This window comes from Manis pentadactyla, chromosome 7, assembly GCF_030020395.1.
Source record: "Manis pentadactyla isolate mManPen7 chromosome 7, mManPen7.hap1, whole genome shotgun sequence".
NCBI lineage: Eukaryota > Metazoa > Chordata > Mammalia > Pholidota > Manidae > Manis > Manis pentadactyla.
Genome location: NC_080025.1, coordinates 80,141,373 through 80,160,348, shown reverse-complemented (window position 1 = coordinate 80,160,348; position 18,976 = coordinate 80,141,373). Strand labels below are relative to the sequence as shown.

Below are 18,976 nucleotides of genomic sequence, written 5' to 3'. Positions count from 1 at the left end.
CTAGACTTATCAAGAAAAAAAGAGTCTACACACATATACAGAATCAGAAATGAGAAATGAAAAATTATGGACACCACAGAAATACAAAGAATTATGAAAGAGTACTATGAAAAATTACATGCTAACAACCTGGATAACCTAGAAGAAATGGACAACCTTCTAGAAAAATACAACCTTTCAAGGCTGACCCAGGAAGAAACAGAAAATCTGAACAGACCAATTACCAGCAACAAAATTGAATTGGTAATCAAAATACTACCTAAAAACAAATTCCTGTCCCAGATGGTTTCACTGCTGAATTTTATCAAACATTTAGTGAGGACCTAATACCCATCCTCCTAAAAGTTTTCCAAAAAGTAGAAAAAGAAGGAATACTTCCAAACTCATTCTGTGAGGCCAGCATCACTCTACTATCAAAACAAGGCAAAGACACCACAAAAAAAGAAAATTACAGACCAATATCCCTGATGAATATAGATGGAAAAATACTCATCAAAATATTAGCAAACCAAATTCAAAAATACATCAAAAGATCATCCATCATGATCAAGTAGGATTTATTCCAGGGATGCAAGGATGGTAGGATATTCGAAAATCCATCAACATCATCCACTACATCAACAAAAAGAACAAAACCATGTGATCACCTCCATAGATGCTGAAAAAGCATTCGACAAAATTCAACATCCACTCATAATAAAAACTCTCAACAAAATGGGTATAGAAGGCAAGTACCTCAACATAATAAAGGCCATATATGACAAATCCACAGCCAACATCACACTTAACAGCAAGAAGCTGAAAGCTTTTCCTTTAAGATCGGGAACAAGACAAGGATGCCCACTCTCCCCACTTTTATTCAACATAGTTCTGGAAGTCCTAGCCATGGCAATCAGACAACACAAAGAAATAAAAGGCATCCAGATTAGTAAGGAAGAAGTTAAACTGTCCCTTTTTGCAGATGACATGATACTGTACATAAAAAGCCCTAAAGAATCCACTCCAAAACTACTAGCTCTAATATCTGAATTCAGCAAAGTTGCAGGATACAAAATTAAAAGACAGAAATCTGTTGCATTCCTATACACTAAGATGACCTAGCAGAAAGAGAAATCAGGAAAACAATTCCATCTACAATTGCATCAAAAAGAATAAAATACCTAAGAATAAACCTAACCAAGGAAGTGAAAGACCTATACTCTGAAAACTACAACAGACTCATGAGAGAAATTAAAGAAGATACCAATAAATGGAAACACATCCTGTGTTCATGGATAGGAAGAATTAATATTGTCAAAATGGCCATCCTGCCTAAAGCAATCTACAGATTCAATGTAATCCCTATCAAAATATGAACAGCATTCTTCAAAGAACTGGAACAAATAGTTCTAAAATTCATATGGAACCATAAAAGACCCCAAAGAGCCAAAGCAATCCTGAGAACAAAGAATAAAGCAGGGAGAACCTCACTTCCAAACTTCAAGCTCTATTACAAAGCCACAGTAATCAAGACAATTTGGTACTGGCACAAGAACAGACCCACAGACCAGTGGAACAGAATAGAGAGTCCATATATTAGCCCAAACATATATGGTCAATTAATATACAATAAAGGAGCCATGGATATACAATGGGGAAATTACAGTCTCTTCAACAGCTGGTGTTGGCAAAACTGGACAGCTACATGTAAGAGAATGAAACTGGATCTAACCCCATACACAAAAGTAAACTCAAAATGGATCAAAGACCTGAATGTAAGTTGTGAAACCAAAGAACTCTTAGAAAAAAACATAGGCAAAAATCTCTTGGACATAAACATGAGCAACTTCTTCATGAACATATCTCCCCAGCAAGGGAAACAAAAGCAAAAATGAGCAAGTGGGACTATATCAAGCTGAAAAGCTTCTGTACAGCAAAGGACACCATCAATAGAACAAAAAAACATCTTCCAGTATGGGAGAATATATTCATAAATGACATATCTGATAAAGGGTTGACATCCAAAATATATAAAGAGCTCACACATCTCAACAAACAAAATGCAAATAATCCAATTAAAAATGGGCAGAGGATCTGAACAGACACTTTTCCAAAGAAGACATTCATATGGCCAACAGGCACATGAAAAGATGCTCCACATCACTAATTATCAGGGAAATGCAAATTAAAACCACAATGAGTTAGCACCTCACACCAGTTAGGATGGCCAACATAGAAAAGACAAACAACAATAAATGCTGGTGAGGATGTGGAGAAAGAGGAACCCTCCTACACTGCTGGTGGGAATGTAAACTAGTTTAACCATTGTGGAAAGCAATATGGAGGTCCCTCAAAAAACTAAAAACAGAAATACTATTTGACCTGGGAATCCCACTCCTAGGAATTTACCCAAAGAAAATTTCTTCTCAGATTCAAAAAGACATACGCACCCCTATGTTTATTGCAGCACGATTTACAATAGCCAAGATATGAAGCAACCTAAGTGTCCATCAATAGATGAATGGATAAAGAAGATGTGGTACATATACACACTGGATTACTCTTCAGCCATAAGAAAGAAACAAATTCTACCATTTGCAACAACATGGATGGAGCTGGAGGATATTATGCTCAGTGAAATAAGTAAGGTGGAGAAAGACAAATACCAAATGATTTCCCTCATTTGTGGAGTATAACAATGAAGTAAAACTGAAGGAACAAAATAGCAGCAGACTCACAGACTCCAAGAAGGGACTAGTGGTTACCAAAGGGGAGGGGTGGGGGAAGGCAGGTGGGGAGGGAGGGAGAAGGGCATTGCGGGATATCATGATTGGTGCACATGGTGTTTGTGGGGTCACAGGGAAGACAGTGTAGCTCAGAGAAGACAAAAAGGGACTCTGTGGCATCTTACTGCACTCATGGACAGTGACTGCAATGGGTTATGTGGGGGGACTCGATAATAAGGGTGAATGTAATAACCACATTGTTTTTCTTGTGAAACCTTCATAAGAGTGTATATCAATGATACCTTAATAAAAAAAAAGAAAAAAGAAACCTAACTTGTAAAGCAATATGAGTGTCCTACAATGATATTGAACTCTTGTAAACAAATCCCTTAAGTTTTTATTGCATTTTGTTCAAATCAGTAGGAATTCTTAATTAAAGAGACAAAAAGTTTAAGCTTTTAACTCAACAAATAGCATGTTTTAAAAACTAAGCTTATAAACAAGACAAATTTACTGCTACTAAAACAAGAAATTAAAATTTAAGAGCACAAATAGTATATAAGATTTGATTCTGAAATTCTATCATTGAATACCTAAACTTTTAGGAACAATCTTTTGAAGGAGCTCCTGTTTATAAATGGATGTACTTATATTCACACCAACACAGACAAAATCGCAAAGGCCCAGTAGTTTAGAACATTCGAATTTGGCAAAACATTCAAAAGACAATTTCTCTCACAAGCTTTATCTTATAAAAATATTTGTCAAAGAAAGCTACTCTAGATGGAGATTAAAAGATAGTACCAGTTAGAATATTTAGGCTTATATTATTTACATATTTCTGTACAAAAAATACTGATTTGAGAATATTCTCAATTGAGCAGAATTTACCCTGAGCTCCTTTGATATCTCAGCATCTATAGAAAGATGGTTTTCTCAATTAAAGAAGTCAATAAATCTATTAATCATTAAATGACTTTGAAAAAATTTTAAGACAAAACTTTAAATAACAAAATTGTATTACAAAAACTATATTCTTCAGAAAAAAAGTGGCACAGTATTCAGAGAGAAACAACTAAAAAGAAAACACATTAAATATCACAAGAGTAATTATTGTTTATGGTTTTTTTGTAATGTTCACATAATCACTATAAGTTTTTTTTGCTTTGAAGTAAACAGACATGTATAATTTGTGTATTTTGAAAACTTATTTTTTTAAATTTTTCATAAAGAACTCTTTTATAGTTCTATCAATAAACCAAATGAATAATAAGTCAATAGATATACATTTCAGATATATATGTTTGTGTGTTGTCTGATTTTATTTTAGTGCTTTACTCCCGAGTGTCCCAGTTTCGACAATAAATTACACAATCAAATTGACAAAATGTAAGAGAAAACATCTGTACATTGGAAAAGGCTAGATATTACCAGCTAAAGGTAAAAAATGTCATGGTATTTCCCCTCTTTTTTTAACTAGATATTCTACCATCTAGTGTTCAAAAAATAAATTCTTGGCCTACTGAAGTTTCCACAAAATTTCCAAACCTTTACTTTGATCTTTTTTAGGTTATCATTAATATAATTCATACTTGCACAATGAATCTACTCCACTTAATATAAAAGTTACATACTCTTATTAAAAATGTTATGAAAACTATACTATTTTAATTAGAATCACAAACACAATAATGTAGCTGGCAGCTATCTCCTCTGCAAGATGGTGAACTCCAGAAAACAGAGATTGTATCTGGTGATTTTTTTTTTTTTTTACCACTGTGGACTATCAGGGTGTTATATGAAACATGGTAAGCATTTGATAAATATGTACAGAATGAATTAATTTCTTAAATTAAGATAGGAAAATTTTCAGAGAAATTCTGGGATTTCCACAGTGACAGAAAGGAGGCAAGAAACAAAACTGTAAAGAGAGCATGAGATGGCCACTCAAAATCCTAGGCAAATTAACACAAAGGATGTATGCTGAATGTGTAGTGATAAGAATTGTGGATCATCTTATTTCATTTTGCCCCTTTAGATTTCCCAAAATGTCAACAATCTCTATTACTGACTTAAAAAAAAAAGAATGTATGTTCAATCAATTCCTTAATTTCTGAGTGTCGAAAAAAAGTCTACATACTTACTGGTTTTCATACATTTATCAATACCAAATAACCGGACTCAATTTCCTCTAAACTGATTTATTAAGACAAAAGACACTTATCAAAACAATTATTTAAAACACTGTTTAGGAGAAACCCATAAAACCTTCAAAAATGGGTTAAAATTACAGAGGAAAAAATATTGATTCCATTTTAAAATTAATGAAAACATTAAAAATTTTTAAATGGCAACATATCTGCATCAGATGATACAAACATGAAAACTACTAGTTGAAATAGGAAAAGACAAATACTCTTTCAGATAAAATTGAAGTTTCCTGAATGTCTATAGTCTTTCCAGATACAAGGATCTTCTGCCATCACGTGGAAATTTCTGAAATTACACTCACACAAAAAATTCTAGTATCTTGAGTATTTTGTTTCCCAATATTACAAAGGATGAATCTAGTTGTAAACAAGGTAAATATTCTAAGAATCTAGTAAAAATGATCATGAGAAGTTGCTTTTAGCTTCTCTCTTCTTCCTGAGGAACCAAGCTGTTCCTTGTAGCTTAAGGGAACTGCATGACAGACACTCAACTTTTTTGTTTGTAAAAACTCTTAGCAATTATGGCTATCCTAGGTCTCCCCTGGTTTGTGATAAATTCCTTAAATACTCTTTCCTTATCTCTCCCCAACCTTAGGCACTATATTAAATGGAAAAAGAAACTAATATTAAGCTACTTTAATTTGTACTGAATAATTAGTAACCACAATTGTCTGATGTAAGTTTTATAAAGACCAAAAGCTTTAACAACAATAATAATAATAGTAATTAAAAACTGAGCCAGCTATTCATACAGTCACATGCCTATTGACTTGACAGTATATTTAGATAAAAATGTGAATTAAAGTGCTTGGAATAAGCCTCGCACCCAATGAAATATAACACTGAAGTTTCATCTATTTATGAAATACAACGCAAGAATTCCCATAATCAGGGTAAAAAAGCCTTTGCTTAAATTACTAATCCTTATAAAGTCTACAATTCACACATTTGATTGGTTAACTTTCTATCCAGCTGTGGACATTAACATGTTTGGTCTTCATCCAAAAAATAATCATACATTTTTCTTTTGGAAATAATACACAAAATTTACTGAGTATCTATTATAAGTAACATACTGTTATAAGGGCTTTAAAGTACATAAAGATAGGTAAAACAATAGTTTTTGTTCTCAATGAACTAATCTACTAGTGCCAAAAAGGATGTACACCAATTACTATAATATGATATAGAAAGCACTAGGTACTAAAACAAAAATACAAAATGATGTTTTAGGAAATTAAAAGACATAGTTTTGCTTTTTACTGGAACAATTAATCAAAAGAGAGTTGACAGAAAAGGACTGGAGCTGTTTTGAAAATATTTTAGGATTTGGCCATGCAGAAAAAGACAGGAAAAGATTTAATCCAAATGAATAGTGAGAATTAAAACAACTTACGGCCACATTCAGAGAACAATGCTCAGTTGAATATGATTGGAACATAGGATACAAGGCAGAGAATACTGAGATGTAAGGTAGGAGAAATATAGCCCAGCCAGATTTTGCAGTTTTGAATTCCAGGTTAAAGAGAGGTCAGTGGGAAAACAGTGATAGTTTCTCACAAGGGCAATGATATGATCAAAGTTGTGTTTTATAAACTGACAGTTAAAAGAGAATAAGGTGAGATTATTTATGAAACTACAACAAACATCCAGAGGTAATGGGAATGGAGGCAAACAGTCAGAGTTCTGATATGAAAAAAAGAAGCTGAATCAAGAGGATCTGGCAACCAATCAGATATGGAAGAATTAAGAATAATGAAGTAACAAAATTTGTTTTCAGCATATCCAAGGCTCTTCCCTGGAAATCTTGCCTCCTTCCTATCAATACCCTTCTTACCCAAAATAGAGAACAAAAGAGAGCTAAAATAGCTAACATTTATTGAGAACTCACTGTGTACAAGACAACTACTATGCATATATATCTTATTTAATCCTTAACCTTAGAGGCAAGTACTGTTGGAATCTCCATTTTACTGATGAGGAATCTGAGGCTTGGAGTTGTTAATCAAATTACCAAAGGTCACAGAGTAAGTAGCCACAGGTTAATGAATGTCATAATAATTAGAGTGTTAGCTGACAAGTTTAAAATGGAATCTCCCATAGGGGTAACTATAATTTAAAAAGAACCTCAAAGATAGAAAGATCTTCAAAACCCAATGCAATGGAGCCTTATGAAGGAACAGTAAGTGACAGGGTCAACACTGGGTAGAGAAATGCCTAATCATAAATTTAATGGCTAAGGGAAAGCGAAGTTGTCCTACTATGTTCATACTGCTCATCATTTACCCCACTGCCAAAAAGACCAAAAAACTTAACCACTATTCTTTTAGACCCAATGGGTCTCATACTGTCTTATACAGACACTTACAGTGACTTATAAACTCTTTAAAAACACTGACCATGTATTAATCTCTGTATCGCCTCAAACATAGTAGGCATTGAATGAATGAGTGAACAAATGAACTCAGTTGGGATCGTCCCTGGCATCCTCACACAGTGCATGGCCTACATTTGGAACAATTTCTCCATGTTCCACCTGGAACTTGTTGCTGAAACCTCTGCTCCTGACTCTAAGCTTCCTTTCCAGTTTTTTACTTTAATAATGTCCTCTGGATTATCCCTGACACTCAACTTATTAAGGCCATAGACAAAACAAATTATTAGCCCTATTTATATTAGAAGAGGTATTTCTCCTAGATCCTAGGACATTATGTTCCAAGGTTCCCTAATCCACTGATTTCTTCCTCACTTATCAAGGAAGGACTTTACTTTCCAGGGGATCTAACAGTACCCATGTCGAATCATGAGGATTCTCCTTTGACTGACTATCTAGTAGGCTGTGAGAGGATATGAGACATGGGGCCAATGCTCTCAGTTTTAATTTGCATATACTTTCCCAGACAAACAATGTTACAAATAGTAGTTAGGCTCCCAAACAGCCCTGCAGAAAAAGTCTATTTAATCATAGTGTAGTTAAAATATTACACAATGGCAATTACATTTTATTCTATTTTTTCACTATAAATCTACCGTATTTAGGCTATATTATAGACTAAATATTTATGGTTAATTCTGGCTAACACTGTAGTATCCAAACTAAAAGAAAAACGAATTATCATTAGTACCTTCAAAGTATTAAGCAGAGCAATAAACTGCTCAGTATAATCAAACTAACGTAGAAAGTTAACAAACATATTATAATTAAAAGCAACAAATAAATCTACTTCTATAACTTCTATAACAGACTAAGATAAAGCAAAATTTGTAAAAAAAACAAATCACTAAGACTTGGAATTCTAGTTATGCTTTTAAGAAAGAAAAGTTAAAACTATAAATACCTTTAAAGCTTTGTATAACTTTACACTAGCCCTGTAACTATTTGAGAAAATAGTTTAAAAATATATACTGTAATTTAAGAAAATTCAGTTTAAATGTACTGTAGTTCAATCTTCATACATAAACTTTTGCCACCCCCTTAACTTAGAGTGTAGAGCAAGTATATTTTGAAAGCATTTAGTTGAAAAGAACAGAACTAAAATAATCTGGTGTGTCTTACTTACCAAAAATGCCAAATCTGAATTTGTTCTTTGCATCAAATAGAAATTAAACTCTTCCTTTAAGATACATGTACTGACATTTGTAGACATATCCTATTTTTAAAAAATTTGATGTATGCAAATGCAGGTTCACACAAAGCAAGAGATTATGGCTCACTATTCACTTTGCAAAGGATTCACAAAAGAATTCCTTTAAGTAGTAAATTTGCCAATGTACTTAAAAGTAAAATTTTGAAAAAAAAGCAATTTATTTTATTTGAAATACCAATTTTATATCAATTTGAAATTTCAAATTTATAAAAATTTGAAAAAAAACTTTTCGGAAATACATCTATGGTATAAAAGTAGTTAAAATGGTAAAAAGCTTCACAAACTTCTATTCTTACCATTTTTGTCCCAACAGATTGACAAATTTAGCAGGTAAAACTAACAGATTAAACACAATAGCTGAAAATGGCATAGAAATGCATATCTTAATATTCTCTAATATATACTTTTAAAACTATCCTATAATAGTCATGAAACCACCAGATTCTTCTTTAAAATTATACGCAGAGACAAGCAAATAGTAAAATCAATATGGCTAAAGGTGATCCAAGAAGCAAAAGGGCAGTTTGCTTTGCCTGTTGTGTGCAAGTAGGAAAGAAGTACGAAAGAAGAAAAATCCAGAGATCCCCATAGGCATACAGTTCGTTTTGTTTTTCTTCTGCAGTTTTCTAAGAAATGTTCTGAAATGCAGAAGACAATGTCTGGTGAAAGGAAACCCAAATTTGATGATCCAGAAATGGAACATTATGGACCAACTAAGGGAAGTAGGAAGGATCCTAATAGTCTCAAATGGCTATTATTGGCTGACTTCCCGTTCTATTCAGAGTTCCACCCTAAGATCAAACCCCAGTATCTCCCCTAAAGGCAAAACAGGTGTGGAGTAATCTGACAGCAAAAAAGCAGATTTACAATAAGGTAGTGAAGCTGAAGGAGAAATAGGAAAAGGATTTAGCCAACTCAGGAAAATTTAGCCTCCTCCGCCTCCGTCTCCGCCTCCTCCTTCTCCTCATCTTCCTCATCCTCCTCTTCCCCATCCTCTTTCTCTCCTCCTTCTCCTCCACTTTCTTCCCCTCCCTCTCATCCCCATGGGCTCAAAAATTGCTTTTTTAATTCAGTGTGATATAATTTATTACCATTTTTTTTGACGCTCAAATTGCTACTCAAAATGCTTCTTAAACATATAATAGGCAACAAAGTAGACAGCTTATTGCCTGAAGAAAAGGAAGAGGAGGAAGGCGAAGAGGATGGCAGACAGAAGGAGGAACAGAAGTAGTCTGAGGAAGAGAGGAGAAAGAAGAAATAAACTGAATCTCTATCTCCACGTGAATTCCCAAATAGGGAAAACACCATAATGTACCTCTCTGAGGAGTCCCTGTCCTCATCAGATCTAATTACAAAATTGGAATATGATCATACTGCAGTCTCTAAAAATGCCCTAGAAATTTTAAGTGATTTACAAGTATCCAAGGGTATTATAAGCACCCTGAAACTGTATCAAAATTGTGCATATTTCCAAATATTTTTAAATAAGGTTTTCTCACTCTGTGCATCTTGCTTTTAGCCTTGTAAAGGCATGAAGATGTTCATGGAATTTTTTAAAAAGTGGTGTTAACTATGGTTATTGGCTAGGAATGCTGTTATTAATTTACAAAATGTTCATGGAATTTTTTAAAAAGTGGTGTTAACTATGGTTATTGGCTAGGAATGCTGTTATTAATTTACATATCTGTAACTTATAAAGTAACAAACTATTGAGGCCCATGCTGGAAAGCATGAGGCAGTGAATAAGATGCCTTTTGGAGGGAGATAGTTTAGGGTATGTGCCATGCAGCTAGATTCATTGATGCTGCATGCCTATATTGTTGCAGTTATTTCTGCATAGACTTATGTATTTGCCATACCATCTGCTGCCATTCTTAGTTTGTAAGGGAGGAAGTATATGGATTTTTTTAATTCAATAGGATAGTTTTTAAACAAACTGTAGAGCTCTTCATCTTCAGCAAAGTGAAGAATCACTGCACCAAAGCCCAGAAACCTTTGCTACTTAAACATGTAATAGGCAACATTCTATTCTTTTGTGTTTACAAGAATGAAATGTTTTATGAAGGAAAATAATATATATAATTAAAATCTACTGAAATAAAGCACAAATGTTTTAGTGTTTGACAGTTTAGAAATCAAAATGTAATTTATTTTAGAAATGTTTCAAGTTCTAGTGATTTAGGAGAACTTGTAAATAAGATAAATATAATCCTCTCTTTGGAATTAAGCTAATTAAATCAACACACAGTAAGAAGTACCTGAATTCCCTAAGGTCCAGAAGACAAATTAGGTAGCTTAATCTATTAACACATTAATAAAATAATGAGTATAACAATAATGCTTTGACAGAAAGAAGGTGCCAGAAATAAAATAAAATAAAATAATATTAAATCCTCAAAAAACTAAAAATAGAAATACCATATGGTCCCAAAATTCCACTTCTGGGAATTTCCCAAAGAAAACAAAATCTCCGATTCAAAAAAGATACATGCACCCCTATATTTATTGCCATATTATTTATAATAGCCAGGATATATAAGCAACCAAGGTGTCTATCAACAGATGAATGGATAAAGATGTGATACATACACACCATGGAATAGTATTCAGCCATAAAAAAGAAATCCTGCCATTTGCGACAACATGGATGAACCTAGAGGGTATTAAGCTAAGTGAAATAAGCCAGGTGGAGAAAGATAAATACCAAATGATTTCACTTGTTTATGGAATAAAAAAACAAAACAAAACAGAAGGAACAAAATAGTAGTAGACTTATAGACACCAAGAAGGGACTAGTGGTTCCCAAAGGGGAAGTTGGGCAGGGTTGGGGGGAAGGAAGAAGGGGGCTAAGGGGCACAATAATTCACAATCACAATATAGACTGGTCACAAGGACGGTAATACAGCAAGCACAGAGAATACAGTTAATGATTCTGTAACATCTTACGACATTGATGGACAGTGAGCACACTGGAGGGGCTGAAGACGTGATAATACGGGTGATGCTGAACCACTGTGTTGTGTATTTGAAACCAATATGATTGTATAACCACGATAGCTTAATAAAAAAGAAAAAGTTAATTTCTGTATATTGATCATGTATCATACAACCTTGCTAAACTGACATTAATTTTAGTAATTTTTTTAGTATATTCTATCAGATAGATAATCATATCATATGTGAATAGTTTTCTTTCTTTCCAATCTGGATGCTTTTTACTTTTATCCAAGCTAAATAAGTTTTTATATTAACATAACCAATCATATATTATATTAATTCTAAACATATTCTATTGGCCTTTTTAACTATTTTTTAATTCAGAAATTATTAATTTTATGTTAATTGTAACTGTATTACAATAACAAATAAAATGTACTGTACTTCTATTACCTATTCTGTTACTACAGTAACACACAACCCTAAAGATAACAGAAAAGACTAAAGAGAAAAATCAGTGAAGCCAATGAAAAACTAAGCCATCTGATATAGTTTAAGCTTATCTCCTAATCATATCTTAGAGGTAGAAGAGAACTTTTTGGTCCACCCCTAATTTCCAGGATAAAACATTACTCCCCTAATAAACAACTGAGGCTGAAAAAACCCTTCTAAAAATTACATAGAAAACATGCATGTGCCTGACTAGTACATTTCATTACTGAAAAAAATCAGAGAGAAATGTGTGGTAATTAGCATCTTTAGCGAATAAACATAACAATAAATCATTACTAAAACATACTTAAATATTTGTTTTTTGTGCTAGAGGTATAGATGATAAAAACATAATTAAGAAGCTCCCCTTTCCCTTAGGGAAAGTAAAAGAAAAAAAAATGTAGGAAGCAAATAATACAAATAAATTGTAGCAAGCAAACAAGCAAAATTCAAAGAAAAAAAATCAATAGTAATTTTACACTGCAAAAGTTAAACATTTTTTACAAACCTTAGTTTCCAAAATCTTTACTAGCCTTTCATGAGGTAAGAGCACAAGATTTTTATCCTACCTAGCTGTGTGTCATTTTACTTCTACAGGCCTGAGTTTCTTCCTCTTTAAAATTAAAGAACTGAGGATTTCCAGTTCAAGATGACAGATGGGAGACATCACAGGCATTTATTCTTACTTCTCTCCCTTCTAAAACTCCCCTGAACTGACAGTCAAGGAATTCTAAAAAGGAGTAACCCATCGTGACTAAGAGAACACGAATGGAACCATCAGTTGCCGAGAGATTTCCACAAATTTCTCAAGATGGAAAGCAGGTAGTAGAGGAGTTAACTTATAAAACAGCATAGACAGAGGGAGCCACAACCTCAAATACAAGGCAGGGAATATACCTGGAGGTAAAGCCACACTGCCAGGACCAACTCAACACAAGCAGCAGGTAGGTAACCAAGTCAAGAGTGAGAAACAAATCCAAGGGAGAAATACTGAAATTCTGTAACCCTAAAAGTAATTTTCCTATCAACAAGCCTACCTATATGCAGAATTCTCAGGTGGTCCTTCTTGCTTTACTCGTAAATATGCACAGATAACCAAAATTCACAAGACATTTGAAACATGAAAGAGACCAAAACAAAATGAAAAATGTCCCAGAAGAAAAAATTAAGGAAAAGAATTTATGTGTTGTTCTATATTATAAGAGCAACTTCTTATACACTATTTAATTTTTTAACCATGTGCATATATTACTTTGATTTTTTAGTTTAAGTGCATTAAGTTAGTTACTTAACTAAGTTACTAAAGCAATTTGAAGCTCACTTTCTAATCCTTTGTGTGTAACATTTTAGACATTTGTTCTTGTTAAGCAACGATAATGCATTTCACAAAAAAGTAAAACCAGTAAGTCAATATTACACATATATAATCACTTTTTCTTAAATTCTTTGCAAAAACTTCAAATGTTTAAGATGGTGTGCATGTATACATACAACACACACAGCCCTACAAACAGATCCAGATGTTTTAGAACCATAAACACTAGCACATTATCATGCTATTACCATTATTTTAAATCTACAAATTCAAATAAATTTTAGATCATTTAAATAAAAGGAATATATCTCTATGTTCCCATAATATAGTATGAAATGCTGATCAAATTATGATTTTTTAAAGCACCTTTAGTTACCTTAAAACATAAGTATTGTTATAACACATCTCATGATGCCAATAAAATGTAAATATTCCTAAATAAAAATATTAAAATGCTTCACTAAAAATATCCAAATTCTTTAGAAATGGAAAAAAAGAAACATTTCATTTTCCAAGAATACAGTTTCATATCCTTTCCTTTATCCCTTTTTCGGCCATTAATTAAGGAGCACACTATGGCTAAAATTTTCTAAAAGGTAAAGCTTAATATAAAAAACATACTCATGGGATACACTGCCATTCAATAAACCATCAAAAAAAAAGAAAACCTACATTGAGTAACATGCAGAATAAACAGTACAACTGAGAAGTTCCCAAATGACTTCCTCCTACTTGAGGCATCCCCTGAACCTACGTCACTTGCTAAACACAGAAGTAACTCAGTCCTTTTCTCCTGCAAGCTAAAATACAAACTACACCAGATGTTCAAAAGCAACACAATGGAGTCCAAATAAGAGAGGCCTACAATCATAAAAACAACAAAATACCATTCTACCCTAATTATACTAAGTTAAAGAAACTCAAAACTGAACATAGTTAGAACTTTTAAAAATGTTATAATAAGTAAGACCCCTGATACACCCAGCCTCAATTCCATTTCTAACAGTTGATTCCTAAAAGACGTGGAAGTAAGATTACAATGGATATTTTACCAACCAGTCATGGAACATTCTCCCTTAACAGATTTTCAACATCTCTTCCTGAACTTACATAGTTTCTCTAATGGTAAGAAATTACATAAATTCACTATTTACTCTGCAAATACACCTTCACATTTTTATCCTTATGATAAAATGAAATACTTTCCTCCTATCTTTCCCCAAATGATCAATCAACAGAAACTACCCAAGCTGAATGCCCTCTAATATTTGCCACAGTTTTAGGTGGTCACGGAGGGAAGAGAGCACTGTCCTTTCACTGGGGCTGCTGACATTTGTTCCCTTTTTTTCCTCCAGTAGTACCCATACTCAACTTTGCCCTTTATATTAAAACAAATTCAGACTCCATTCAAGTTCATAAGTAATTTTAGAAGTGAGAATCTCAGAGACCAAACTCCATATAACATGGTTAAGTCCACAACTGTATTACTCTCAATTAGCTTGGTATAAACATAAGCATCAAGCTAGTAATACTCAGATACCGTGTGCCAAGTATGTAATCATCATTAACCAAAAAAACAATAGAAATCCATGCCATAACTAGCAGCATCAAGTATTTATCTAACCATAAATTAGATGTTCTGAAGACCATATGGGGGGAAAAAGACTTCAAAGGCTGAAGGACATCACCCTCCAGTGTCACAGCCCTAGCCAAGTTTCTTCTCCCCTCCAAGCCATTAGAATCTCTTGCCCTCATTCTTGGAAAGGGAAAACTAGCTCTCTTGGTAGAACTACCCTATTCCTTCTAACTCCCAGACTTAGACTGAGCTTCCTTGCAATGAGAAGTATTACTTTATCCAAATAGTCAGCTCACTAGGTTTAAACTTATCTTTACCCAGCCTCCCACTCATTAACTACAGGGTCCTCGTCCCACCAAATATTTTTTTCTTCATTCCAAGAAATGAGTAAAAATCTAGATCAATAGTGGGGAAGATGGGACAAATCTTCTATTCAGAAATACTCCAACTAATAAATTCAGAAGGAGTAAGGGAAATAGAAAATCACCATTAGAACACAATGGCAAGAGGCATCAATGAGTGTGAAAATTAGCTAGCAAAGTTTATAGAGAAGCAGGATATTTATACAGCCTCACTGCAACTCCCCCAAAATATAACTTCAAAAGGGCATACAGTACCTTTACAGTGGAGAAACCTGGCAGGTATCACCTTAACCAAGTGATCACAGCTAAGAGCACCAGTAATAAGTCACGTCAGTATCATACGCCCTCTGATAGGATGTGAGAACGGTGCATCACCCTGTGGTATCCTTCCTGATAATGCACAGCAGCAATCTAATCATGAGAAGACATCAGACAAACCCAAACTGAGAGACAATGTACAAAATAACTTACCAACACTTTCCCAAAAAGTATCAAGGACATGAGTGATAAGAAAAGATTAAGGAACTATCATAGACAAGAGGAAATGAAATAGATGGGATGACTAAATGCAATGTGGAATTATGGATTGGATCCTGGGAAATAAGAACATGAATGGAAATACTAGCAAAATGTGACTGAAGTCTATAGTTAATAGCACTGTAGCAATGTTAATTTCTTAGTTTTGATTGCACCATGCTTATATAAAATGTTAACACTTGGGGCAGCTGAGTGTAGGATGTATGGGAACTGTGTACTGTCTCTGTAATTCTTCCGTAAGTCTAAATTTCAAGAGAGTTTTAAAAAATGAATTTCCAATATCAAGCTTTCTAGGCTGATCATCACATTTTTTTATTTACCCAGTTTTTTTTTAATGCCTCTGTGTAGGCTCCAGCCCATTATCAATTTACTCTGAGTTAATTCTGTTCCCCTAAAAAGCTAGTTTCACTGAAGCTAACAATTTACAAAGTGCTTTTAAATACATTTACAAATACACTAATTTGAGATGCATATGGTAAGTACTATTTTATTTTACAGATAAGCAAATAAGATGAGGAAAAATGATATTTAATAAATGCTAGGATCTGAATTTGGATCCAGTTCTGGATCCAGCACCAAGTTACCATATTAAAAGAATGCAAGCTGCATTTTAAAAAATTAAACTTTCCAGGCTCCCTGCAGGCTAATTACAACAAATACACACAATTTCTAGGAAATTCAAAATTTTACCATTGTCCTAATGTCACTCTCCAGTGATTCTACAATCAAGAATTCTGAGATTTCAGTGAAAAAGTTCTCTGTTCACCTTAACCATGACCTTTATGATTTTTTGAAAAACAGACTTCAGTCATCTCCTCCTCAGCCAACAAATTTTCAGGCTGTAGAATTACTTACTTACCTCTGTTCTTACACCAACGACTGCCTTGGTGCTTTCAAATATTAGAGACGTAGCTTTAATCTCCAATTCTATTCGTTTCTCAGTATTTGCAAATCAGAACTAGGGGCAATCACGCAGGGCCCCCAACCCCACGAAATACTCTTTTTCCTCCACTCAAAAAAATAAAAGGGAAAAAGTCAAAGGGCTAAGCCTTAACACATGTGTCTGCTTAAGATTTAGTGCAATGAAGCTGAGCAATGTAACAAAAAGGAAGGAGACTGGAGACACCGGAGAAACCAACTTTCACTGGACTTAATTAACCGGCATTTTTCTCATTCACCGCAGGTCGTCTGCCACAGTCTTACGTGATTTCTGTGTCAACTGAAGACATTAAGACTCAACTAAAAACAATGAGATTAAATAAATATAAATTATGGAAACCGGCCTCTTTGCCTGAAAACCAAGTAATGAAAAAAAAACATCAATTTATTAATGGGATACTTGCAAAGCACTAGACGGGACAAAAAGCTGCTAAATCAGTAAGCTCTTTGAGCACCTGACGCTGATTTATTCAATTCTGTAACCTCCCATCCTCGCCCCTCGAGCGCCCGGCATGGGCAGGAGCTCAAAAAGCTGAAATGAACTGGAGACGCTCCTGTAACTTGTTCGGCTCTCTTCGGGGAACCGATGGGAATAGACGTGCTCGGCAAGTAACTTTACAAAGTATGGTCTGAGCAGCTTTGCGCTGTTTAACTCAGACGGAACAGGCTACCGCGGCGTGTATCTCTGTGTGGGGCCCGGGGATTCGTGCCTCCTACAGGGACAAACCGGGACACATCTGAGGGACACCAAAGGTCTGGAGCAAAGAAAAGGGGGCAGTTACTTGCCTCCCACTCCTGCAAGAAACGATGGGCCTCGTCAGAACCAACGGTCTTGTGTTTCCTAAATTCGTCCTTCACGTACTGGTCGCCAAGAGCTTTGAGGTCTGGGGGCAGGACCCGGTGCAGCAGCAAGATGCGCCGATACAAGGAGCGGACACGCGAGACGTGCTGAGCCAGCATACCGCCACGGGGACCTCGGGCTGCGCCTGCGCAAAGGGACCGAGCGTGCCCGCCCCACTTAGAAGCCGATTATTACTGACCGCGAGCCCGGGCGGAAGAGCGCGTGCGATCTTCATCCGGTTTGGTCCGACCCTAAAATCAGGACCTTCCGGAAACCCGGGCTGCGGCGGCGGGCGGGAAATGGGCGGGGCGGGTTCCTCTCCTGGAGGGGCTTGGCTTTCGTGGAGTCGCGCCTGCGCGGGGCCTGCTCGAGGCTGCTCAGAGAGGCGCCCTCCAGAAGTCTGTCGCAGGCCAGTTGTCTCCCCTCACCTACACCCCAGCAGTTTTTCCATTCCTCCCACCCCCTTCCCCCCTGGTAAAGGACTGAAAAAGCCTTCGTCAAAATCGGTCTCCTCCAGGAAGGCTTCCATAATTACCTGAACCTACTTCAGGCATCTTAAAGTGTCCCTGCGTTCTGCGACGGCGATCAGAGTGAGATTAATCTCTCCATCCGCAAGCCCACCAAACCACATGCTTGGCACAGTGCTGTGCTCCTCATCTGTACCCTGAAGGCGTGGCCTCTTTCATGTAACTAGAGCCCTGAGCCAGTAGGTTTCCTTAGCTCAAGTCAAATTGGCTGCAGCAGAGTCCCTGGGAGGCGTTTTGAAAGTACAGTTTCCAGGGCCATGATCCTGGGAACTCTGAATAAGCCGTCTAAAAAGAAAATGTAGAATTAGGATGTTTACAAATTTCCATCTTTTGCAAAGGTGGTATTAAGAGTGTGACCTGTTTCCAAAGCTGGCAGCAATGATCTGGTTCTTTCTCTCTCATTATACCTTTGGTCCTTCAGCAAACCCTGATGGCTCCACCAAGAAAGTATATGCAGGTTTTGATCATTTCTGGCCATGCGCTGTACCACAACCATCTCTCTTTACTCACTGTTATGGGCAAGGGAAACAAAAGCAAAAATGAACAAATGGGACTACATCAAATGAAAAGGCTTCTGTACAGCAAAGGACACCATCAGTAGAACAAAAAGGCATCCTACAGTATGGGAGAATATATTCATAAACGACATATCCGACAAGGGGTTAACATCCAAAATATATAAAGAACTCACATGCCTCAACACCCAAAAAACACGGTCCTGCTTCCAGCCATGACCAGCTTTGCTCATGATCCTCCTAAACTGTATAGCAGATCGTGTCACTCCTCTGCTTAACAAAATCCTCCATTAAAACTCAAAGTCTCTCCACTTTTTAGCTCCCTATATTTTCTCCTACTGTTCTTACCCTGGTTGGCCAGTTCCAACTACAT

At 35.4% G+C, this 18,976-nt stretch overlaps 1 protein-coding gene across 1 annotated transcript in view; it reads right to left on the bottom strand.

The window, feature by feature from the left end:
- SDHAF3 (succinate dehydrogenase complex assembly factor 3) overlaps window positions 1-17,793 on the bottom strand; it is a 92,900-nt gene extending 75,107 nt beyond the window's left edge. Inside the window, exon 1 of the mRNA XM_036894526.2 lies at window positions 17,507-17,793. Within this exon, the coding sequence (XP_036750421.2) occupies window positions 17,507-17,680 (174 nt within the window). The 5' untranslated portion in view covers window positions 17,681-17,793. The remainder of the gene's footprint in view (window positions 1-17,506) is intronic.
- Between the last annotated feature and the right edge of the window lie 1,183 nt (window positions 17,794-18,976).